Genomic DNA, 25890 nt, shown 5'->3' with positions numbered 1-25890 from the left:
GATCAAGTTTCTGCGGTTAAGCGACGGGGCGACATCGATATCGCGGATCATCAAGCCGAATTTATTTGTAGTCATCATCCATCTCAATGTGCCTGGACGACCCAACGTGTCAAGAGCTCTCAAAAGACCCGGAATTGTTTGCCAAGAAACGCCGCTCACGCTTAAACCCAGGCCTATTCCCATCGCGTCTGAACATGCAGCCAGCGCCGGCATTATATTGAGACTAGCTTCAGCATGGGCAATCTAGATACTACATCCCTGATTGAACAGCCAACAGCCTTATAGAACAACCTCGCGAGCAGCTGGCTAGTATCCTGATGAAGCTATCGAAAAATTGTGTAAGGCCGCACTTTACAGCCGCCAATTAGAACAGTCAGACTCTCAAGAGGGTCAGAGCCGCCAGAATGACAGGCATAACGCTCACGATCTCTCCAAGACCTGCATAGGCGGGAGGGATGCGGACCTTAACGAAAGCCCCTCCAGCGAGCAGGATTGCAAACAAGTTGTAGATTGCTGACCACACGAAGTTGAAGGTGATTCTGCGGAATGGCCGCTTCGACAGAGTGAGAAGTGCGGGCACGCCGTCGAGCCCACCAAGCAAGACGACATCAGCGGTGCCTCGGGTCACGGCGGATGCAGCTCCGATCTGCACACCGACATTGGCTTGGGCGACGGCAACAGCGTCATTTGTTCCGTCGCCGCAGAACAATACGACTTTCTTGGAAGCCATCAGGGCCTGAACGTAACTCTGCTTTTGTGCCGGCGCGTGTCGCGACGCAACGTTCGAGATGGGAATGCCAACGGCTTGTGCGACATCATTGACGACTTTCGATGTGTCGCCGCTTACGATGTGGCACGCCAGGCCGCGCCTGTGGAGATCTGCAATGACACCGGCGGCTTCGGGGCGAATGTTGCTCTTGAGCCCGAAGACGGCTACGGGCTCCCTATCAACATCCACGCAAAGGACCGTCATACCCTGATCCACTAATGCGGAGATTTCAGGGCGACTCTCGATGTCAAGCCAGAAGGGGTTGCCTGCACGGACAACCCGCCCATTCCACACACCTCGAATCCCCGATCCAGGAGTGGATTCCAGCTCCTCGAGTTTGCAAGGCTTGCCGCCAGCTTTCTTTAGATCAGTCGCGACAGCCATAGAAACAGGATGCTGATTATCTTGGATGAGAGTCCTGGTGACAGAAATGATCTCGTCCTCAACGTATCCTGCGTCAGGAAAGGTTTGCGAGTGGACTACTTCTAGCTCTCCCGTGGTGATGGTCCCTGTCTTGTCGAAGACAACGTCGGTGATCTTGTGACCTCTTTCGATTGCATCAGCTTGCTTGATGATAATGCCTTGTCGGGCGGCGACGCCACCTGCAATAACGAGTACCATCGGTACTGCAAGACCGAGTGCACATGGGCAAGAAACAGCTAGAACAGCAATGGCGTAGGTGATCGACAAGCCAATAGCGCTGCCTCCATTCTCGCCACGCACCTTGAGGGCGACTATGACCCAGATGGCGAACACGATCAAGGAAACAATAATGACGCCTGGGATGAAGTAAGAGGCAATCTTGTCCGCAAGATCCTGAATGCGAGGCTTAGAAGCGAGAGCATTCTCCACCAAGCCTGCAATGTCCGTGATGCTGTTTTTGCCTGGCAGTCGGGTGAGACGGACAGTTAGGGTACCAGGACCATTAGTAGTCCCTGCGATCAGCTGGTCTCCTGTCGTCTTTGGGACAGGAATGCTCTCGCCCGTCAGCATCGACTCTGCGACGGCCATCGGCCAACTTGCCATCGGTTCCTGGAGGAGCTAAATGAATACCAGAAGCAGATGCTAGGATGGTCCTGGCACCCACACAAGTGGAGTCCTATCTGGTGCCGGGACGGGGCGTCCCTCTATATAGTGCTGTATAGCCGTTATTGCTCTGCTGCACTGTTGCACTGTTCGCAGTGCAGCAGTGCACCAGTGCAGGAATTCCCTTTCCTGGAAATCACGTGACCTGTCTTCTCACTTGTTCGGTTAACCTTCCTTGTATGGGCATGGCTGCGCCTGCCTCGGAGCTTGGCGTGACCTGTTGGTGACCCAGGTCGTAACAACAACTTGCTACTTTCTTCGCCCAGCCACGCTATACCAATGTTATCACCATGTACGGGCTTGTTAATGAGCCTAAGATGATCGACCTCCCACGATCCGCAGTCATCTCCTGGAATACCGCTGCAGTCTCTATCATTCGCGCCGCTGGTCTTGTCAAACCGTATCTGAGCTTTGGTGACGGCTTCCTAAAGCTTTCCGACTGGCACGGCGAGTTTCAAAACATCGACGAACAACTAATTTTCGACACCCATCAATACCAAATCTTTAACGCGAACCAGCTGCCTCTTAACTACTCGGCACGGATCGCACTCTCCTGCTCTGGCTACCAGGGTTTGCTCCTCGCGTCTAACAATCCATCCTCCGGCTGGGGACCCACTATGAACGGCGAGTGGTCGCAGGCGGAGACAGACTGCGCGCCACACCTGAACAACGTAGGTGTCGGGTCACGCTGGACAGGCACCTTGAACCTTGGTAACACAGGGCTTGAAACGAACGTCCTCACGCCACTGTGTCCCACTGCGCCGGACTGCAGCTGTGAAATGGCAAACGCGGATCCCAGCCAGTATAGCAATGAATATAGAAAGTTCCTGCGCATGTATGCTGAGGCTCAGATGGATAGTTTCGAGAAGGTCTGGGGTTGGTTTTACTGGACATGGAAAACGGAAAATGCGGTGCAGTGGAGCTGGCTGCTGGGTTTGCGTGCGGGGATCTTGCCTGAAAAGGTGTATGGGAGGGGTTTCCGTTGCGGAGACGTCGTGCCGGATTTTTGGGATCTGAGTAGTGGTACGTGACAAGAATTTTGGAGCTTGTGATGCTGGTGATCGTGATGGGGCTCTCGACGGTTTGGGAACCGTGGCGAGACAATGTTTGCTAGAGGTCAAGGTTGGGACTGCAGTTATCGAGTATGCAATCACAGCCATAGTTGCGATGATTCAACACCAACCATACAGCCTTCAAACATTTACGATGCCAAAAGGCGCTCAGCAATTGATGGTGATGTCGTTAATTCTACATAGACAAAGCGAAGCATCTTCCTCAAACATGTGAGGGTTGCAAGCTCCCACGCATACTTATCGCGACTTCTGGAAGCTTGCGTATATGTGCAAATAGGGGCATGGTCGCATATGCGACCAGAAGTCTTACGCATCCGCGGAGACGATTTAACCGAGAGCAAAAGTCTTCTTGCAGATCGGCCAAGATCTGTCCTGAAACCCACACTGGGGGATCACGGGCCGTTGAGAGTCTCAGCGTCGACCTTAAGAGACACTCTCAATTTCACGCTCCTGCTATCGGAAAAGCTCTTGTCTGAGGCAACCTGAAGCTATTTGCAGTATGGCAACAAGTTTTAATGTCTGGGACGTCAAATTTTGCTGTTTCAAGGTGTGCACTCAGCAGGTAGCTGGGACTTGTTGGTCAACTCTCCTATGCAGGACCGAAGCCAAAATGGTGGGTAAATTAGTCGCCCTACGCTGCCAAGCCAGGCTGTGCTTTCTTGGCCCTGCTCTGCTTGCCGTTCGAAATCTAGATTCGATATCTAGAAAAATGGCGCTTTTTTGGTGTGGCTACACCATCGACTACTTGCATTGAACCAGCGTTAACGAGTCACAGCGCAATTTTGACTCAATTCGCAGCAATGAGTTTCCTGCAGGTATATCTTCGCGGACAGCCTGGCGAAAGGCATGTCGACAAGTACAGTGTGTTAATAATCATGCGACACTTGGTAGATTTTTGTCAGACGCTGCTTGGAGCCTCCCACCCTCATACGGTTGAAGCACAAGAGGCTCTTGCGATCCATTATCTGCAGCTCAGACAGGATAAGATTTTGGTCGACCTGGACTCAAGCGCCGCACCAATGCCGGAGCGCAGGCTCAAGAGTGCTTTCTCTGAGAACCTGTTACCAACATCAGCAGGACCCGAACATTGCACCACTCAAACCCTGATCGAAGCTTCAAACGCAAAGAGCCTGTTGCCACAAAGGATCGACCTGGACGGAAATACAGAATCGGAGCAACCCAAAGCCGCGGAAGATCTGCTCAGGGTCACCGCTGCCGCATGTGAGAAACTTTTGGGTCCCGATCATCCCAGTACAGTCGAAGTACTGTGGATTGCGGCTATTCAGAACTCGAACATAGATACCGGAACCTTCAGAAGCAGGGCTTAGAACGGAAACGCTGTTGTGTGCCACGAACGTCGTTCTGATTTCCTCACTGTGGACACGGTTTACGAATTTTGAAGCATGTAGCAATAAGGATTCGAGCACATGCCGCCCGAGCCGCCATTTCCGATCGTGGATATATGGATGGTTAAAGCAGTTGGAGTCCAGCTCCTAAAACAGCACAGCAGCTAAACCATTGCCTTAAATTTGAGACCCCTACACCAACCGCAACTCCTTTCTCAGTCGCCTCATACATTCGAACTCCATCGGAGATCATCCTTCCATCGCTGGATGCCAGACTCTTTCTCTTCAAAAATTAAGACATGACCGCTTTTGGCCAACTCTCTTCGACAAGATGCGTCCGGTCGGTCAGCCACTCGGGGAAGCAAACCGGCAATTCGCCCAGATATTCTCGTTTATCTAGAGGACGTACATGGCGCTTAGAAAGGTCGGGACCATGCTCTACAAAGTCTACTAAGGACGCTTCAGCATGGCGGGACTATTCTGTGCGGACCTCCTATTCAAACCAGTAATCCTCTACTATAGCGTTTAGGATGGTGAGGTGTAGGAGTATACTTGATGCGAATACTGCAGCTTTGATCTTGCTGAGATCTTACGTGAACCAAGTGTGCTTTGCATACAGCGAATATCGGAACGAGGATAAGCAGGACTTTTAGGGCAATGCTGATAAAGTTGAGGATCGTATAAAGAAGCCAAAGTGTATCTGCCATGGCTGATGCGCTACAAGTTGTCAAAAGTGCTAAGAGTCGAAGCTGGGGCAGTTGTTTCCCTTTATACCGCTGGCGCTTCCAGGCCAGTACTGGCGCATATAAAGGTGAATGTATCCTTCGATGATTGTAAGGGTCAACGCCCGTTATATAGCACATTCATCGTGCAGTGACCAGCCAAGGCGCGACAGGCGTCTCCGTATTCTCGTGATTAAGGGTTCGCATTGCGGCTCCTGCCATGTTGACAGTGTGACAGGTCAACTGCTTGCTGCATGTCAAACCGAAACGTCTCGATCTCATTTGGGGCAGCTTGGTCGAGCGGACCAACAATTTGTCACTTCGTAATCAGCACACATAGCAAGCACAGACACATGAGTCTGAGTGGGCGGACAGGAATCGAGAGTGTCAATGCACCATCCCTTGGAACTCATGCAACCACCGTGCCCAATAACCACTGCGTCGCCTAACTTGTACACGCACGTGATCAAAGTGAGACCCGTTTTGCCCTGTGCGCGGAAGCTCACGAGCAAATTGTCGTCTACCTCATCACAAGAGAGCTTGCCTCCCACGTCGTAGTCCGATCATTTCGGCATCGAGCCAGGACAGGTACTGTTCCCCAAATTGACGAGTTGTCATGTCCTTATTACCTCTTCCATCATCCCACAAGGCCTTCGGATTCTCCTCGGCCGCTGTGTGCCAAATTCGAGACGCTGTTCGTCTCCACAGGTTATCCACGATGCCTTTCAGCAGATCCTCAACGTTACACCATGACCGTGAAGCCAGCACAAGTTCATAGCTAGTGATCGTATGTTGCAGGCAATCTAGGAACAAAAACAGACACTTGTTCTGCTGTTTGGCATCAAGCTCATGGTATAGATGATGCTTTAGATATTGCGAGAATGTCCAGACGGTCGTCTTTGTGGCGCAATCGATGGACATTAGGAAACCACCTCGAGTGGTGAACGTGGCGTGGGCCCAGCCGGACGGTATGAAGACGATGTTGGAGGAATTGAGCGTGTCAATCAGTCCATACTCAAGTCGAGGCATCAGACGTGCCAATTTCGCCTGATTCCTACATTCCGCCTGCATCAAGCGAAGATTGTGCGAAGACGGCGGGAAGAGGACGATTATCTTCTGACAATCGCCTAGAACCGCGGACTTACCATCCATACCGTAGTCTGCATACGTTAGTGGAGTATACCCAATGTCGAGAACACTCTACCTATGTGAAGATTGACATGTGAATATTGAGGGGTGACGTTGATCACCGGACAACGTTCGAGAGTGGTTGTTACATGTCGATGGAGCTCCGCACAGCTTCCGAATTTCTATCGGGACAATAACTCGGGGAAGTTGACGCCAATAATGCTGATTGGGTTCTGAGCGTCCGGGTGCACGAGCTGGGACAATGCCAACGATGCAACAGCCGCGGGTTGCTCTGACAGTTCTTCACGCTCAAATACCCGCGGATCAAGTCGTTGTCAGTTTGAGTAGTCTGCAAGAAAAGTAGATCTTACCTTTCTTGGGAAATCTCCAAACGTGGGCAAACACTTGATGGAAGGAAGGCGGCCCAGTCTGGCCCCAAATGCCATCAGCGGGCACGATTTGAGGCATTGCGAACCCGTTCTCTGCACAGAGTTTTTGCGCTGCTGGATCTGGCGCAGAAACCAGTGAAAGCCGACAAGAGCTTAAATAATCTGGCAGATGACGACTGAACGCTGGCTCTTGCTGAAGTTGATCTACGATGGTGTCCACTGCCGCCGAGCGGATTTCAGGCTCGTCAAGGACCACCAATCGACCGGATACATAAGGAATGTGGAAGTCTTGAACACCATAGGTCAGCCGCCCCCCAAATTCGCCGCGAAGATCCTACCTAGCTTTCGGAGGCGGTCTGCCCGAGCTACGAGGACATCATGGCGCTCAATTCGCGCTTGTATCTCAGCCTCCTTCAGTTTAGACAGCAGCTGTGGGATGCTACCCGTGTGACGAGTGAGAAAATCATAACCAAAAGTGGAGGCGAAGAGGGCGAAAGTCTCAAATGAGATATCGAGAACCTGGGCCCAATGATGAAGAACACCGCGTCGTGTCTGATTAGGTTGAAAGCAGCGTTGAACCGCGCTTTCAAAGTTGCGCTCGTATCGACGTGATCTGAGGCTGGATGACTTTAGCGTTCTTTCTAAGAGCTTAGCATCTTTCTGTCCGTCCATTACAGTATTGACTCGTTTTGTCGAATCGAGTACAGCAAAAGATGACTGGTTGCGTGGTTGCGTGGTTGTGTGGTTGTGTGGTTGTGTGGTTAGAAAAACACCACACCTAGCTCAGAACGAATTTTTGGAAACGCGTAATTACTCGAAGTCAACTAGTGAATCTACGTTATCTTAGGCCGTTATCACGATTGACGCGTCCAAAACGCGTGTTTTCGTGGTGATGGCGCCGAGATGGCCACAGGTAAACAATGGGCCCGAACACATCAACGAGCATGCCACATACCTCAAGGAAGCATGTAACCAACTGCAGGCAGCGGACAAAGGCAGAGCCAATCAGATACCATGGAACATAGTTCAACCTTACATCTCCTCCACTCTAGCGCTCATCGGCAAGGTGCTGCAACAACCTTCGGTGGGTGAAGTTCTCCACCGAATCCAAGATGCCGCAAAGGACATCCGGACCATCCAAAAAGACATCACAGATGTCAAGGACTCCATCGGATCGGGGGGAACGCCACTCAACGCGGTCAAGTTCAGTGGAGTCAAGTCCACAACAGCATCCTGGGCGCAGGTAGCGGCCCAGGCCACAGGCTCCACGCTGCCACCTCCAGGGTCGACCCAACATGACACACACCCCTCCAGGACCTCGACGCCGGTCAGTACATACAAAGACCGAGTGATCACGATCAGGCTGAAAGATCGGAGCATAGCTCAGCGGTACCGAACGTACTCAGCCGTGGCGATCCGACAACACGTACAGACCTCCATACGCGAGAACAACAACACGAAATCCGTCAAGGTTATCGCCGTGCACCAGCTCAAGAGTGGCGACATCCAAATATACACCAGCACGACTCCCGAAGCCGAACGACTCACCAAACACGCAGGCTGGCTGAAAGGTCTTGGAGAACAAGCAGAACTCATTGTACCCACGTATGGAGTCATCGTCCATGGTGTGTCCACCAAATCCATCGACATCAAGGACCAAAATGCTGTCATCCAGCAAATGCTCGCCGACAACTACACGGTGATCCCTCGTGCGGGGATCTCGTACGTCGGATGGCTGACCAAAGAAGCTACCCTGAAACGTGCATCATCAATCGTCGTCGAATTTACAGATCCGGAAATGGCCAATGCTATCATCTACGCCGGAATGGCATGGGAAGGTCAGATTCATCAATGTCAGCTTTACGACCGTGCCTGCAGGATGAAACAGTGCTTCCGCTGCTACCACTACGGTCACATCGGCACTCAATGCAACGTTTCCCAAACATGCGGCTATTGTGCGGAGCAGCATGAGAGCAAACACTGTCGGCAAAAGAGTGTGGAAGGATTTTCCCCTCGCTGTACGGTGTGCAAAGATGCCCACACCGCATGGAGCAACGCCTGCCCTGCTAGAAAGAAGGAAAGGGAAAGAGTGGAACAAGCCAAACAGGCTCGGAGCATCTATTGGCATGTTCCGGCGAAAACGAGCACCACGCGACCAAGAACGGATCGCTCCATTAACGTCGAAAACTCCCAGAGGTCGGATCAATCTAGAGGACCGCGCCCAGCTTCGGACAACCAGGCAGGCATGACGATCCACGAGCCGGACCTACCCAACCTTACGAGAACTGTGCAAACACAGTCAGAAGTTCACTCCGCCACAGAACACAGGCTTACGTTGACAGGACAACGGGAAGACCCAGCAGAATCTCACGAAGCAATCACAGCACCGACATCCGCGATTCCGCCAGAGAGAGAGGAATGGACGACGCCGGCTTCCCAACAGGAGCTCACACAACAACAACTGCACCCACCTATTGACCCAAGACTCTTGCAGGCGGACGAGGGATGCCCCCCGAGTCAAGTCACCAACGATGACATTGTCGCAATACCCACGCCACTGCGAGACGTATCGGACGGTGCATTCGAAATGCCTGACGCAGACACGTGGCTAGACAACATGCTCATCGACAACGATGACGGGATGATGCTGGAGTTGGCACACGATGACTCATCTCCGTCGACGTCTCTGGCCAGCGAACCGCACACGACGGCGCAAAAGATCTTTAAAGGCTGTAAATGCGATGCACATCAACACATCTACGACGACTGGCCGACTCACGGTGCCGAGCTGACAATCGCGAAATGTATGACAGTATGCGTATACTGTGGAGTGGACTACCGGGCGGCCTCGAGACTGCGAATACATCTCAAGGGGCAGCAGCACGCACAAAACAACCTCAGCGTCGTCCTGGAAACGAAGGGAAGAGGGAGCTCTAATACGCCGTCTTGGACGCTCAAGCCTTGTACGGAAGACGCCAACTCCACTCGAATTACCCGCACAGCACGCGCCTCAAGCAGAACGAACGTCGTCGTCCATCAATGATAGGACGACAGATCCTTCGCGTCTTACAGTACAATGTCAACAAATCGAAAGATGTCGTCCTTGCCAGTCTCTTCCAAGACCGCGGAGTCGTGGATTTTGATGTGATAGCCATCCAAGAGCCGTGGCGTAATCCGTTCATGGCGACTTCCTACCACCCATTGAAAGCACACTTCCAGCTGACGTATCTGGACGACAAGGAAACCCGGGTATGCTTCTATATCAACAAGCGAATCGACGCCAGCACGTGGAATGTAACATGTGTCTCCAAAGACATCATTGCCCTGGAGATCATCCACCCCGTCCTCCAGCACAAACTCTCGATCATCAATGTTTACAATGAAGTTGGGACTAGTACACTCGCCGACCTGCGGGAGACCATCACGACGCTACATGACGATCACCAGATCATGCTCGTCGGTGACTTTAACCTCCACCATCCTCTCTGGTCGACCCGGCACCATTTGGACAATCGCGGCATCGCTCTATGTCAGCCTCTCCTCAACATCATTGAGGACTTCCAGCTTCACCTTCTCACAGTGCCGGGAACCCCGACGTACCGATGGAAGGACGGGGAAACGACAATTGACCTGACATTCGGTAGTGAGGAAGTCACTGCACGCACAATCTACTGCCGCGTCGACACCAGTCGAGATCACGACTCAGATCACATGCCTATCTCCACGGCCTTCACCTGGGATTGGCAAACCGCCGCCCTCGTCAGGAAACGTGTTTGGGCAAAGACAAACGCGGCACAACTCCGCCAAACCGTCAAAGAACAGCTTCCCCGGACGGTGGACGCCACTGGCCTCGAAAGCAAGCACCAAATCGATGAGCACGTCGACTTAATCATCAACGCGCTGCATATGGGCATCGATGCCTCTACCCCCTGGTCCGACCCATCACCACGTTCCATACCTGGGTTCGGCCCTGAATGCAACGATATCTGCCGTGAAGTCCAACAACTTCGCCGCAGGTGGCAACGGACGCGCCTCGACGAGGATTTCGAGGCCTACCGAGTGGCCCGTAATAAAAAGGGCCGACGTATTCAGAAGAGCCTTCGGAGCACCCATCGGCAGCGCGTAGAGGAATCGTCCAGCTCAAAGTCAGGGCTGTGGAAACTGGTCAGGTGGGCGAAGAACAGACACAATGTTGCACCTACGTGCACCCCGTCGCTGAAACGGCCCGGTGGAGGACTTGCTCGACAAGCGCAGGACAAGGCGGACACGCTACGCGAAGCGTTCTTCCCACCACCGCTGAGAGCTGATCTGGCAGACATTGACGGAGCGGTGTACCCCCCGCCCATCGAGTGCCCGGGGATCACACTCCATGAGATTGAACGAGCCATCCGCAGGGCCGCTCCCAATAAGGCCCCAGGCACGGATGAGATCCCGAACAACATTCTCCACCAGACGCTTGATCTCATCCTGCCCAACCTTCACGGACTGTTCAACGCGTGCCTCCGGCAAGGATATTGTCCAACGCACTTCAGGCAGAGTATTACGGTGGTCCTCCGAAAACCGGGAAAGGACGACTACACCGAACCCAAGTCATACCGACCCATCGCTCTCCTCAACACACTTGGGAAGGCGTTGGAAGCTGTCGTTGCGAGTCGGTTGGCCTATCTGGCGGATACATACGGTCTCCTTCCCAATCGACACACAGGAGGCCGAAAGCTGGTATCGACAGACCACGCCATACATCTTCTCCTCCAACGCATACACCGAGCTTGGTCAGAGGGCAAGGTGGCCTCACTACTCCTGCTGGATGTGTCAGGAGCCTTCGACAACGTTTCTCGACCGCGATTGTTACATAACCTCCGAAAGCGACAGATCAATCATACGCTGGTGCGATGGATCGAGTCCTTTCTCAGCAATCGATCAACAACGCTCAAGCTTCAAGAATACACGACGCCCTCGACACCCGTCGAGACGGGAATTCCTCAAGGATCTCCCCTCTCGCCAATCCTGTACCTCTTTTACAATGCTGACCTGATCGACGCATGTAATGCTGAAAACACCGAGGGCACGGGATATATTGACGACGTTGCCATTCTTGCCGTCGGGGCAACACCGCAGCACAATTGCAAATCCCTAAAGATCAGTCATCGGAAAGCCGAGAGATGGGCTCAGCAACACGGGTCGCAATTCGCACCCACCAAATATGAGTTGGTTCATTTCTCCCGAAATCCACGGGTGAATATCTCGTATCCGCTGCACCTCCCACGAGCCACTATCAGTGCCACACCTTCGTGTCGGTACCTGGGCGTCGAGATGGACTCTCGGCTCTACTGGGAATACCACCGTGAAAAACTGGAAACCAGAGCCACCAAACGACTGTCGGCCCTGTCGGCGCTCGCATCATCCACCTGGGGGGCGGGATTGATCAGCCTCCGACAAGTGTACCGAGCAATGATTGTCCCTCAGATGCTGTATGGCTGCTCAGCATGGCACGTCCCTGGATCACGGTACGGCGGCAGCGGCAGCGCCATGCTGAACACGATCACTCGGATCCAGCGACGGGCCGCGCAAATCATCACGGGAGCATTGCGGACTACGGCCGGAGCGGCTGTCGACGTGGAGGCGAATCTACTGTCACCTCCGCAGCAGCTGGAACAGACCGCGCTCGAAGCGACGATGCGAATCCGAACCACGCCTCTCCACGCCGAGATGACCACGACCAGTGATCACAGGGTGAAAAGCCCATTGGAACGTACATCCAATCTACTCGAGACCAAGTACGATGTCCGGCTCGACCGGCTCGAGAAGCGCCAACAACACGTAGTGCCACCATGGTGGATCCCACCGTTTACCCACATCGACAAATCTCCCGAAGATGCCATCAAGCAGCACGATGTCACCGAATCTCAGACGCTGCGCATATACACGGATGTCAGTGGCATTGATGGAGATGTCGGGGCGGCGGCAGTCGCATTAGACATATCAATTCGTGGGGTGCCACTGAAGAGAACACAGTACATGGGCACTTCAGCCACCACAACCGTGTACGCAGCCGAGTTACGAGGTATCGAACTGGCCTGGAAGATCGCGCTAGACGTGCACCCCGCGACCAGCACGGCTGGACAATGCACAATCTTCACGGACAATCAAGCCGCCATCCAAGCGATGGCGAATCCGAGAGGCCCCTCGGGACAATACATCCTCGTCGAGGCAATACGAATGCTTGATCAACTCCGCGACCGAGGATGGGAAGTCCAACTCCGGTGGATCCCGGCACATAGCGGGGTCCCGGGCAACGAAGCCGCTGATCGGGCGGCCAAAGAGGCCACGGGTCACTCAAACCCAGATGGTCGTGCAGACCATGGACCTGCTCGCATTCTGACGGCCACGACCAAGACCGCCATCCGTCAGAAGATGAGGGCAGAATGGGAACGATCCTGGGAGACCGCGAGGCACGGGCGCGAACTCTTCAGATTGGGGGTCCGACCTGGGAAAGGGATTTTGGCCACTCACGTGGGCATTCATCGCGCCATCAGCTCGGTCATCACACAGATGCGTACCGGCAGGATCGGCCTACGCGCGTACCTCCATACGATCAACAGGGCCGACACCGACCAATGCGACTGCGGCTATGGACCTCAGACGGTACGACACGTCCTCCTGGAATGCCGGATCTGGAGCGAGGAACGACTGCGAATGTGGGCGGGCAGGCCTCCATGCATGGACATCAAGCAAGTTCTCTGCACTCCGACAATCGCCGTGCGCGCAGCGAAGTTCCTGATCAGGACGGGACTCCTGGAGCAATTTCAGGCAGTGCCATCCACGGTACTTGCATACTCTTAACTAACGTAGACGAGTGAATATTGGCAAACAGAAGTCGAGAAGGGTCAGAAAAAGTAGAAACCCTGAAGTGAGAACAAGTGTGATGATTCCAGGAACTACCTATGAGGGTATGGAAGCTACTTATAGCCATAGTCAGTGCCCTCGGGCACTGGCTAGTGCAACAACTGCCTACCAGGCAGTTGCCACTAGTTGCGTTGCTGCCTGCAGCGAGCATCACGTGACCTGGGATCCAACTCTCCCCCTGTGCCGCGGACCCTCCGGGTCTGTGGCACCCTCAACGGATCCCAAGAGCTTGATCTGTCCCTCCTTCTGCCGTACCCTCTCCCCCTGACAGAAGATTCAGACGATTCACCAAATCATCATGCGTAGGTCTCGGTAAAACTTTAGTGAATACATCAGCCAAATTGTCCTTCGTATTGACACGTTGGGTGTTGACAACTCCCTCGTCCACTTTTTCGCGAATGAAATGGTGTTTCACATCGATGTGTTTTGATCTGCTGTGGAATTCTGGATTTCTGGTAAGTTTCAAGGCAGAGTTATTGTCGATGTATAGGGGAACTGTATCAATGTTGACTCCTGGGATGCGCAGATCGTTGATGAAGTTGCGGATCCACACCGCTTCCTTCGCTGCTTCAGCACCTGCAATATATTCTGCGTCCATGGTTGACGTGGCAACTGTTTTCTGACGTTGTGATGACCAAGAGATAGGTCCCCCAGCTAGGGTGAATACCCAGCCTGTAGTAGACCTGCGAGAGTCCTCACATCCAGCAAAGTCGCTATCCACGAATCCTCGAAGTTGAAGACCGTGATTACCAGAGTAAACGATCCCCTTGCCTGGGTCATCCTTGAGGTATGTGAAAATTCTGTTCACAGCTTTCATGTGTGTTTGATTCGGGTTTGACGCATACCGAGCCACATAGCCTGTAGCGAAGGCGATGTCCGGTCTTGTTTGATTGCTGGCAAAGTTCAACGATCCAACTTTGGATTGGTATTCTTTGCGGAACGTTGGATGCGCGGTGTCGCCATCTTGAGCCCGGAGCTTGACTTCTTTTTCAATAGGGGTTTTGACCGGCGCGGCATCTTTGAAGCCATACTTGGCGACAATCTCGTCGATGTACTTCTTCTGATGGACGCGGACTTGGCCCAGCCTTTGCTCGACATGCATGCCCAGGTACCAAGAACATTCGCCCTCGTCAGTCATCTGGAAGGTTTTCGAGATCTGAGTTTTGAACTTCAGGATCGTCTGAAGATCTCTGCCCATGACGTTGATGTCGTCCACGTGTACTTCGAGTATGAGTCCAGAGTGGTCATTGATGAAGACACATGGGTCGTACAGTGACATTCGCCAGCCCCAACTGATCAGGGTGTTTCGTAGTTTTTGGTACCACGCACGGGGTGATTGTCGAAGGCCATAAAGGGCTCTGATAACCATCAGGCAGCACCCATGAGGAAGTCTGATGTCCTTCGGTGGTTTCATGTAGACCGGTTTGTCTAGGTCGCTGTTCAAGAAGGCAGTTTTGACATCTCCTTGATGGATTCGCCAGGAAAGAATGGCCGCCAGTGCTAGGAGGATGCGTGTTGAAGCAGGTTTCACCACGGATGCAAAGGTCTCTTCGTAGTCAATGCCTTCCTCTTGTTGGAATCCCCTTGCAACAAGTCGAGATTTATGTTTTATGAGCTGTCCATCTGGTCCGTATTTGTCGGTATTTACCCATCGGGACGTAACAGGCTTGACCCCTTCTGGGAGGGGAACGACTTCCCAGGTTCCTTTCTCCTCATGGGACTTCAATTCATCCTCTTTGGATTGGTGGTACTTGGTGCTGGCGGACTTCATAAGCGTAAGTTGCGGGGAGGTGTGATCATGATACGCGGTGAGACCAAATTTGAACCTCTTGATTTTGTCTTTGGCTGCTTCATGCAAGTCGTTTATTGCTTGTTCATCAGTTTGTTGCGGAGCAATCTCCCCTAAAACGGATTGGTCTTGGGTGTCTTCTTCCGCAGATTTTGGCTTCGGTTTCAGGCCCTGTCTTTTCCGACCTCTGTGGTCTTTGTAATCGTCTCTCAGAATCTTTTCGCCTTGAGCTCCCAGATCATAAGGTCGAAGAGCCCATGATTCTAGGGCTCCATCAGATCGCCGATAGTGGCAATTAGTGACTGAATGATTCCGTCGTGCCTTAAGACAAGGATAGCATGGCTGTTCGCCGTCGCAGTTGAGCTTTTGTCGTTGGCATCGGGTGCATTCTTCCTCGGATGAGTTCCCTTCCTGTATATGTCCATCGCAGCCGGCTGGGAGTGGACCATCGGGGACGCGGTATGTTCGAGAGACTAGTCCGTCTTGAGTTTCGTATGTGCAGCTGGTTTTACTGGAGATACATCTCTTGCACGGCCGTCCGCGGTCACAACGCGTTCCACTGCTTTTTTGTTGGCATCTCACGCAGGAAGGCAGTTGATTCAATCCCTGTGATCGACAGCCGTTACGAAGTCCAATGGTGTTGCAGTTATTGCATGGCCTTTTTCCGTCGCAAGCCCTTCTGCGTTTTGCACACCGGTCACACTTTTCGTCCTGAGGGACAGGTGTGAATCCATATTTCTCCTCACGCTTCTTTTTCGAGTTTTCTTTCTTCTTGAGAATAAAGCTGGAGGCCTTTGCCCCTTCAAGGTCCCAGTTGCATCGAAGATTGAGTTGTTTGCACAATTCGCACTTATTGGCGTCGCGTGAGCCGATGATGTGGCATTTATAGCTCCTTTGGAAGCATAATCGACACGGTGGGTCTTGGATGACGCCAGCGATTGCTTTTTTGCTGTTACGATTTTCGGGAAGGATCAGCCGCTTGGTTTCTTTCGACTGAGTTCCACATCGATACCCCCTGTTCTTACACGTTGAACAGGGTGATCCATTCTGGTTTATGTCGCATGTTCGGAAGGAACGAAAGCAACGGTCGCATTTGTCATTATCCGGCAAGTACTTCTTATCCTCGTCTTGCACGAGGAGATAGTCGTCGTGCACCTGCCGCACTGCCCGTGGACAACGGTCAATCAACCACGGGTTGCCCTGCCAGCGACGGCCACGGTGCCCAAACGAGCGTACCACAACCATGCGACGATCTGACTGGGATGCGGCCCACCGAAACTTCTGTCACACACTGAACGCGATCTCGCCAACCAGGACCCGTGGCCACTCGCTACAGTTGCTCATGGGTCCCAACAGGTCGCGTCCAACGTCCGTGGCTGATAGGACCAAGGGTTTGCCAAGTCTACTTGTCAAAGCCAGTCGTCGTCTCATCATTTCTCGTGTTAACTCTCTTTTTTCTTCCTCGACATTTCAGCATCTTGATCCGACCAGTACTGCTGGTCCGCAACACCACGTCGACAATGAAAGACGCTACATTGATCAGGAGACGGGCACGGCAAGCTCGTCTACGCGAGAAGCGGAGCTTCCATATCTGGGCTGCCACCGCCTCGGCAGATCTCGTCCAGAAGCCCATTCGCCCCCTGACGGGTGTGGCATACAACCGTATGCTGCAGGAGTGGGACTTGTTCGTGGTGGAAATCAATATCTGATGACTCGCTAATCCGTGTGCCAGATTTGCGGCGGAGTCGGAGCACAACGTATCACCTCTTGACGTGGCCACACTGAAGAGATTCTTGAAATGGTACTGTGATGGCCGTAAAGGTCGCTTGCCGGCCCCGGCGTTGGATGATGGGACGGAACGCCGAATCACACAGGACTCGGCCTATTCCTGCTGGAAAAGCTTCATGTCCGCCTGGCACCGGCGTTCCGGGGACACCTTCTCCAAGAGCATTCAGAACACCATCGAGACGGTACGCATGTGCAACATTCTGCCATATAAGTGAGAAGCTGACTGCGGCACAGCTGATTTATGGAGGAGACGATAATTGGCTGAACCTCTGCACCACCCGTCGGTCCACCCGTAACTTCACGCTGACAGATTTTGAGGCCTGTGTCAGGCAGCTGTGGCAGAATGACTGGTACGACTTCCGCTGTGAGGCGTATCGAATTGGACTCCATCAGATGATGCTCATGCATATTGGTACCTCAGCTCGATCGGCCGAATATGTGATGAATCTGCGATACCGTGTCAGTCTTGCCCCTCTTCACGGAAGGCAGAGATTCCTAACGATTCAGGATACATTGCTTTATCAGGTCTGGTTTGAAGACCGTCCGCAACCCCAATTGGTCATCGATTTGTGTCGTAACCACACCAAGGGACTGGCCAATCTACCCCGTCAACAGTTCGATTGTCCTATCGTCACATGCCAGGTGAACTGCTAATGATTCCAGGCCTGAACATCTCCTCTATGAGTTGGTCGATCTCCCATTCTATTACAACACCATTGCCTTCTTCGTGGCCGGCCTGCTGGCTCTACAGGGATTGCGCAACTTTGATTCTTGGTCAAACATGTGTGCTGCGAAGAAGCCACCGGATCGCAATTTCCTCTGTTTAGACTACACCGACGACGTGCTTGACCGACATGTCTACAGTCGACACAGTGCAGCAGCAGGTGGTGAGACTAAAGCCGCGACCTCGCTGGTCGAGGCCCTAGCACTGCTGGGCCAGCGGACGGGTTTCCGTGACCGACCGACGCCTGGCGCCATTCGTCGCGAAGCACTCTTGCAAGTAGACCGTAGGTCGACCAGAGGCAACAGGAGCCCTTGCTGACGCGTCCAGGACATGGTTACTCTATAAATGAGCGAATGCGGCATGCCGATCATCGTAACCCCAACACATATGGCGGTTACTACCAAAATGCTATTTCGACGGTGGATGGGCAAGCCACTTACTTTGGACTGGAGCAGCAACTGCCCGTGCTGCACGAGCTCTTCCGCGGATTCTCTATTCGACGTGACTATCAGTACCGGCCAGAAGTGCCATGGCGGCTCCGGAAACAAATCAGCGATGTGCCGCCCTCGATTGAGGGCGACAATGGGATGGTTGACCAGCGAGCACGACAAAAGCGATACGATGACCGTCGCCAGCAGCGGGACACCGTATTGCGCACTGACCAACAGTCCCAAGCCAAGAAAGCGAACACGTCGGCTGATTGTGTCTACGAATCCGATTTCCAGCAAGCCCGACGCCTGATGCCGGAGCGGGACCGACTTGCCGATGGCCTCTTCCAGGTTGGATCATTGAGAAATGCTCAAGGGATCGAGCTTATGAATGACCTGGTGACACTGTTCTCCTCTCGGAGATCTGAGACCTACTGTGTCGAACTCAACAGTTCTCGGTCACACTGTGATACTTGCGGCATCGCACGCCCGGGTAGCACCAGCCAGGAGTGGTGGCGTCACGTTTACCACTGTCGCAAGGAACGATTCGAACGAGTCGGCGGGTTCACGGACTTCTGCTTCTTCTGTTTTGCTTGGATAGACCATGTCGATGCATGGGCTAGGCACGCCACTCAGCACAGCCACGACGTACCTATGAAATGCAATATGGCCATGTTCCGCGGTACAGTGCTCCGCCCAGCGTGGTGTCCAGATTGTATGAGCCAGACGGGACGCCCGGGCTCGGATGGCAAAGGCCTGACACAGTTCTTCAATGTGACTGCCTGGAAATCTCACATGGATCAGCATGTCCATGAGCTTCGGCCTGGGCGCCACAAGTGTTCGCATCCGCGCTGCCTACATCTACCAAGCTGCGCATCAATCGTCGACTACATTGCCCATCGATTTGACGTCCATCTCATCCCTGTACCAGATGGCGCTGTGGACGGCACAGCTCCAGCTAAGACGAATCACAAAGACCATGCTGCTGAGACGGCGCTCCGAGGGGCAACGCACCTCGAGCACTCGATTAGAACACCATCTCCTCAGCCGCATGAAGCTTATTCCACCGATTCGACTCGGGCAGTCAATCGCTCGCATTCAGAAGCTTCATCGCCACGTCAAGGGTTCGGAAGCTCGATCGTTGCGAAAGAGAGGGGCGTGAGCAGCGGCATTGGTGGAGATAGAGCTTCCACCACTTTGGACATGTCATCCAACCCAGACTACGACCAAGCTCATCAGAGTAAGGCAGGCCAGTCTGCAGCAGCGCCAAACAGGCTCTCATCGTCGGTATCGTTAACGTCTGTGTCATCCTGTGGCCAGCTCGGATCGACTGAGTCTCCGACGAATCATCGTCGACAATCTCGGTCAGGCTTAGGAGGCATGCCACCCTACAACGTCGAACCTGGGCCTACTACCATCGAGATTCTCATTCCACCTAAACCTCCAGGCTGGCAGGATGTGCCTCTTGTCAGCTGCACTGGGTGCGATGATGAGTCCACGGGTGTAGACACTCCCTGCGACGAAGTCTCTTCAGAATATTCTTCGGGTGAGGCGAAGGTAGCTCGTGCTGCGCGGATCTCCCCGCCTACATCGTGCTCACCGAAGCACTTGATGTATTCGAGGAACCCACGGATCGCTACTGCAACAGGTACAAGTAGCAGAATTCTTGACAGTGCGAAGATCTCTAACAAAGTCATGCGAAGGAGACAGGCTATCATCGAAATGCATGCCCGCATTAGAGACCGGTGTAGATCACGCATCAAGAGAGCTGCGAGGGCTTCTGCGTAGACAGCCAGCATGGTCGGATCAGCTGTGTCCCCTTTGCAACGTCGAGTATCTGATTCGTGTACTATAGCCCAGATTCTTCAGGCTCAGCCTTTCAGCAAGCTCGTCACCTGATGCCAGAGCGGGATCGACTCGCTGAGACCATTTTCCGGACTGGACTCTAAGAGAGACCCAAGGTGTTGCCCTTATGGACGACCTGGTGGCACTGTACTCCTCCAAGAACTCCCATACCTACTGCGTCGAACTCAACTGGTCAACATCACATTGTGACAGCTGTGGCATCGCGCGTCAGAAGAGCAGTAGCCATACCTGGTGGAGCCACATGTATCACTGCCGCAAGTAGCGCGAGGAGCACGAGGGACGGTTCGCCGAGTTCTGCTTCCGTGTTTCGCGTGGGTTGACGATGTTAATGCGTAGAATACGCACGCTACACAGCACGAGCAGGACCTACCACTGAAATGCAGCTTTGTTATGTTCCGAGGGATAGTCCTCCGCCCGGGGTGGTGTCCGGACTGCGTCAGCTCAACGGACGGGGCGTGAGCTTTGAGGAACAAAGCACTGGCTCCCAACACGTTTGTAGCCCGAGACGAGGAAGAAAGAGAGACGATGACCGTGCTGGCATACGTGAAGCAGGCTTTTGCGCACCGTCCAGCGGTGAATGAGAATATGCCTATCTAGATCCCTCTATCTCACGAAGACCTCCAGAAGCATTGATCTTGCCTTCTTCCGTATATGTCTGCAGGTTACGCTTGCGGAGTCCGCATCCATATAGCTGCATTCAGACCAGCTTCTTTCCCGTCAGCGTCCGTAGAATCGATGTCCATGGTAGCGATGATGTTACCAATGCTACCTGTTTGGATGTCTCGGGCCAAGACGACGATTTTCGAATCTCGTTGCAGAGCAACCACCATCCTGCGACCATCAGGGCTCAGATCAAAATGTCGTGGCCAGTTGCCCCCAGCGCGTGCTAGCTGCTGAAACTCCAGACTGCCGTCACTCTGACAGATCTTGAAGACCGCCAAAGAGTCGGATGACGGGGAGGCAAATGACGTGTCGTTGCGATTGGACACTATCAAAAATCTGTTGTCTGGACTGATCGCAATTTCAGCAGCGGCGGCAACAGCCGTCGCGTTGCTGTAGTTCCCGAGCGTCGATAGCGTTTGGCCAGTGTATTCGAGTGCCAGTGATGTCGACGAATATACGGCTCTGAAGACCGTGATAGTGCTCACGAACTCGGACACAACGTATAGATAGGCAGGCCCCAATCGGTCCGTGGCGTTGTTGTGTGTCCAGAAGGCGGCATGCCGCGGACCAGAACCTGCCAGCATCTTGGCCTGATTCTCGAGTTGGATACTACCGCTTCCATTCTGCATGGAGAACACTCTGATCATGTCAGCTCCGAGATCGGGCACAACAAGGAAACGATCAGAGGGATCGAGGAATATTCCATGAGGCCGCGCAACTGTCTGTGCCGGCTCCGGCCCCGGTGATTCTAGAGGTGGTAGTACAAGAAACTTGCCACCCTCAATACTACCGTTGATCGTTGTCGCGAGAGTGGTGATTCCTCCCTGAACGGGAGGATCTCCCCCATAGCAGGCGATTGCGAGACCTCGTCCGTTGTCGATCTCGACGCTCTGAACTGGGCCTGCAGAGATATTAAGTCCCTCTCTGCGAGTGAGACTTCCATCAGGAGACACCGCGAACCGGTTGATACTCGCCTGACCTGACAGCAGTCCTTCGTCCAGGCACCATAGACGATCAGATTCTAGTGTGAGCCAGGTAGGGTTTGTTCCGCAGCCGGCATGTCGATTGACTTCAGAGAGACTATACTGCAGACCATCTTCCCAGAAATGGATGGTGTAAATAATTCCATTGTTGGATGCCACAAGAATATTGTCTGAGAAGGTCTGTGCTGTACATAGATGATACCAGCACAGGGCAAAGGTCGCCAGAGCGAGTGACGCCATGTCTTTGTCAAGTACAACGCAGTCCACAATCGCAGCTGGAAGTACAGTATGCAAGGCGTCTGACTTTTCCTTTCCGAAGAGTCCACAGGCCCATACTGAATAAACTATAGAGCATAAAGTATCTTTCTCTGTTCTTGTAGCCTGCCTGCCTATCGAAAGCCGCCCACAAGTTTGCATAGTTTTTAGGAGAGGGGACGACAGTGGATTGCGCAGAGGCCAAGATATACTGTATAGTACTGTAGCTGGATCATCTAAAGACTCTTCGAACAGGGCTACCGTGATGATAGCGATCAAGTTTCTGGGCGCTAGCATTGCATATCGGGAGAGAGAGAACATCTCGCAAGGGCGGGAATACATTTGACCCTGACAGACTACCTACTTCACCATGAATGAACGTGGTTGCCTTCATCCGCCAATCTCAAAGCATGCAGGCGTTTCAGGTCATGCGGCCGCTTGTTGGCCACCTCCTTCAGGGTGACGGCCATGCCCCGACTCAAGTCAACTTTTCATCTTCAGCAAAGCTCGATTTCATCACGTGCTGCCAAGTTGAGAGGCGGTGACATTCGGACGGGGGAAGGAGTAAACAGAGCCCCTCTAACTCCTTCACCTGCCCGTTGGCGCGGAATGCCCCCGCCAGTGTGTCCTACAACGCCAGTTGGTCAGGATGATCTGCCGCCAGTAACTGTGACCGGACCTGCACCACCTCCTCCAACAGCGCCACCGGCGGACAAAGAAGCGAAGCTTTCGAATTGGACGGCAACTGAATAAGAAGATATGCTTGAGAAGTCGAAACGCCCTCGTTTACAAGGCGAACTCCTTGAATATTTTGAGGATCGAAAAACGGTGATTCAGGAGTGTTCAGCCAACAGGACGCCTGACTAACAGACCATGCTGACGCCCGTGCTCTCGCTCCTTGGGAGTTCCGTCTCACTGCGTTCGGCCTGAAATAGTCATGAAGATATTCGCAACCGACGGCCAATCCTCAGAATCCCTCATTTCCGTCAGCGAGCGGCGGTCATATGGATTCCATTGCAGTAGACCGAGTGCAAGTTTGCACGACCGCCTGGGTATACCCCAAAGGCTGTCGTCTTCCAGCTCGTGACGTATCTCGAGATACCGTGGACGTGTTATGCCGCCACTACCAGTTGGTGGAGCGGTCGATTGCTTGAAGAGCTGGTACATGACCATTCCAACCGCCCAATAATCAGAAGCAAAAGTCCATGGTTGAGCCTTCCTGAGCTCCCCTTGTGCATCAAGTCTTTTCTGCTCAATAATTTCTGGACCCAGGAAGTATATGGTGCCTTTGTAGTGGTCTTTGGAGCCATGCTCCAGCGTCGCGTGCCCAAAGTCACCTAGGCGGAGATGCAGTGGACGGACTGACTCGATGTAGATATTGCCAGGCTTGATGTCCCGCTGAATGACGCCAAGTGAATGGAGATGAAGCACACCCTCACCGACTTGGCGAAATATTTGATCGCTAACAGACCATGCACTGCCGTCGCCTATGATAAGATCCAGAGTACCAAGGGCCAGAGGGCGTACGAAGAGGAAAGCTTCATCCATGCTAGTCCGGTTGAGGCCAGCTTCGGTCCCGCCGGAGGAGAACCAGCAGTCGACCATTTCAATGACATTTTCCTAACCCCCGTTAGCCATTTTGATGGTAGATAGTCCTGATACTCACGTGACCCTTGACTGCCCTCAGGATATTGATTTCATTCTTGATAGCGTCAATATTTCTTCTGGTTCGAGAAATGCGCTTCGCCGCAAGGACACACTTATCATCGTCTCTTCGAACGGCTATGTAGACTCTACCGTACGTCCCTTGCCCAATGATTTGCTGAAGGGCATAGTCTGGTGGCAGTACCGGGGTGGGGGTCGAGCTCAAAGAATCATGCACTTCTGCCTGTACGTCGCGGTGGCCGTGGTGCTTACGGATGACGGCAAGCTGGTCCCGGTGTCTTTTGGGGTCAACGTCAAGGAATTCCATTCTGAAAGTCAGGTTTCCAAAGGTCAAGTCGGCTGTGGCGGCCTCCAGCAACAGCTGTCCGTTTTCAACCGTACGCCCATTTGCCTCCACCCGCCTCTTTTCGCCAACGCAAATGGAAGGAAAGCCGTTTTCGAAGTTGATAGTGATTCTGGCATGAAACGTGGCGACTCGATCGTCCTTTTTCCTTTCCTTTGTGGTAATCACCATGTCAGCTCGTCGACCATTACAGCCGTCGACCCGCCCATCGTGGGCACCAAGCGTCCACCCGATGCCAATGTTGTTTGGAAGGTCATCCAGGCTGAACTCATACTCAGCCTCTAGAATAGATCTTGGGTCCTCAAAAGAGCTTGCTGATTCGGTGTCGCTGTCGGCAGGTAGAGGAAATGGCACAGTCCCACCCACTTTCAGGTGTTGCGTCCAGGGCTGAGCTGCCTCAAGCTGGCGAGCCAATTTTGCCACAGCGTCCATAGCCAACTTGGCATTATCGTTCAGGGGCCATAGTCGAGCAAAAATCTGCTTCTCCTCCGCTTCGGTAGATGGCAGTCGCTCTGTAGAAGCCTGGCTGGGAGGCCCAGGATCCGAAGCACGATTCATTGCGCAACATGATGAACAGGCGTGCTGGGGCTAGGACGATATATACCGCTACTTAACATCCGACTGACCTGCTCGGCGTCTAGTTTGACTTCAGATCGATTCAGAAAGCCTCGAAAGATGTCCTGCAGAGTAGAGTGATTGGACCTGCTACTCCGGCACGGCTGGCGGCTAACGTGCGCGGGTGCTTCTCAAGCATGGGACAGTCTTCCGAATACTTGGCGCCTTGTTTTCGGCACGTGACAGCGTCTCCCGAATTCTTGGCGCGGCATTGTTTTGCTTCCGACCGACTCGTCGTTGCATCCAGAATCCTTTCCTGCTCGACGTGCAGCCGATGAGGGAAAGCAGATATCACCATTCATCTGCATCACCACACGAGAGGTCAGACAAGGCTTTAGAACTTGAATACCTCCAGCGCAAATTGGTTGAACTCGCGACCAACCCAAAGCCACCCGCCCACCGTACGTCATATGAGCTCTATGTCCAGGCGCTCAAGTTTTTCGCAGACGAGGATGCGCAGTCTCGGGACACATCCTCCGCAGACGATGATGTGCAGTTTCAGAACTTGTCATCCACAGACGATGGGTTCTGCACCTCTACGCACAACGATTCAACATTAACTGCAATTTCCCAACCTCTGTGCGAGCAAACTTTACCTCCGCCACCACGAAATAAATCCAAACGAAAGCTAGACCGCTTGGAAGAAGACGACAGAAAAAGAATGCATGAACAACCCAGAGCTCTACGGTCCTCCAAAATATCTGAGTTCTGGCAGCTGGATGGTGATGGGATCGCCGAGGAAGCCAAGAAGAGACCGCGATTTTGCTGATGTTGCTTGGGTCTTCCAGCTCTGTGTAGACACCTGAGAGAAAATCGAACCTCGCCCAGTGCAGCTAGTGATGGCTAGAGGACACCACACAGACGGCAACATTCAGCGGCATCTCCCAGCCGCGCTAAGCCACATCATCTTCGCGAAGCCAAGTAATCTACAGATGAGACCACAGTGGCGCAAACGGGAATGTGGCCTCTCAATGAGAGTTGTTTCTAAGTCATCAACGCAGGAACATCGCATGCCTCGGCGGGCCCCTTTACGTCGAGCTTGATCGATCACTCACTCCATGCGGATCTATCACAAACCCTCGAGAGAAGAAGCACCTGGCTTACCTTCGTCCATGATAAGACTTCTCCCAAATACACCTATAGTCTTTCGAGACCGCATACCGATTTTAAGCCGACACGAGGGGTTATCTCTATTCAGTCCTCAACTTGCGATTGAAGAAGAGGGACGAGATGTCTGTGACCGTGCTTCGACCAGTGAAAAAGATCTGGAATATTATGATCGCGCTGCTGTTAAGAGAATGGGAGAATGGTATTGCCGCAGCAGCAGTCGATATTGAATTCAGCAACCACCT

General features: G+C 53.1%; 6 protein-coding genes across 6 annotated transcripts; 2 read left to right on the top strand and 4 right to left on the bottom strand.

Annotated features, from left to right (window-relative positions):
- Positions 1–373: 373 nt before the first annotated feature.
- Positions 374–1780, bottom strand: HMPREF1541_09039 (uncharacterized protein; the record flags this gene model as incomplete). The annotated part of the gene is made up of 1 exon (XM_008723357.1): positions 374–1780. One exon carries the CDS (start codon positions 1778–1780, stop codon positions 374–376), a length of 1407 nt encoding a protein of 468 aa, XP_008721579.1.
- Positions 1781–2145: 365 nt separating this feature from the next.
- HMPREF1541_09038 (uncharacterized protein) lies at positions 2146–2886 on the top strand (the record flags this gene model as incomplete). The annotated part of the gene is made up of 1 exon (XM_008723356.1): positions 2146–2886. One exon carries the CDS (start codon positions 2146–2148, stop codon positions 2884–2886), a length of 741 nt encoding a protein of 246 aa, XP_008721578.1.
- A 2638-nt stretch (positions 2887–5524) lies between these two features.
- HMPREF1541_09037 (uncharacterized protein) lies at positions 5525–6592 on the bottom strand (the record flags this gene model as incomplete). Its single annotated transcript, XM_008723355.1, has 2 exons — positions 5525–6156; positions 6496–6592. 2 exons carry the CDS (start codon positions 6590–6592, stop codon positions 5525–5527), a joined length of 729 nt encoding a protein of 242 aa, XP_008721577.1.
- Positions 6593–17777: 11185 nt separating this feature from the next.
- On the top strand, positions 17778–19936 carry HMPREF1541_09036 (uncharacterized protein; the record flags this gene model as incomplete). Its single annotated transcript, XM_008723354.1, has 2 exons — positions 17778–18003; positions 18048–19936. The coding sequence occupies 2 exons, from the start codon at positions 17778–17780 to the stop codon at positions 19934–19936; spliced, it is 2115 nt and encodes a 704-aa protein (XP_008721576.1).
- Positions 19937–20676: 740 nt separating this feature from the next.
- HMPREF1541_09035 (uncharacterized protein) lies at positions 20677–21900 on the bottom strand (the record flags this gene model as incomplete). Its single annotated transcript, XM_008723353.1, has 1 exon — positions 20677–21900. One exon carries the CDS (start codon positions 21898–21900, stop codon positions 20677–20679), a length of 1224 nt encoding a protein of 407 aa, XP_008721575.1.
- A 927-nt stretch (positions 21901–22827) lies between these two features.
- HMPREF1541_09034 (uncharacterized protein) lies at positions 22828–24481 on the bottom strand (the record flags this gene model as incomplete). The annotated part of the gene is made up of 2 exons (XM_008723352.1): positions 22828–23535; positions 23582–24481. The coding sequence occupies 2 exons, from the start codon at positions 24479–24481 to the stop codon at positions 22828–22830; spliced, it is 1608 nt and encodes a 535-aa protein (XP_008721574.1).
- Between the last annotated feature and the right edge of the window lie 1409 nt (positions 24482–25890).

Source organism: Cyphellophora europaea, assembly GCF_000365145.1.
Source record: "Cyphellophora europaea CBS 101466 unplaced genomic scaffold supercont1.9, whole genome shotgun sequence".
NCBI lineage: Eukaryota > Fungi > Ascomycota > Eurotiomycetes > Chaetothyriales > Cyphellophoraceae > Cyphellophora > Cyphellophora europaea.
Note: the sequence above shows the minus strand (reverse complement) of the source record. Positions and strands in the feature narration are given on the sequence as shown.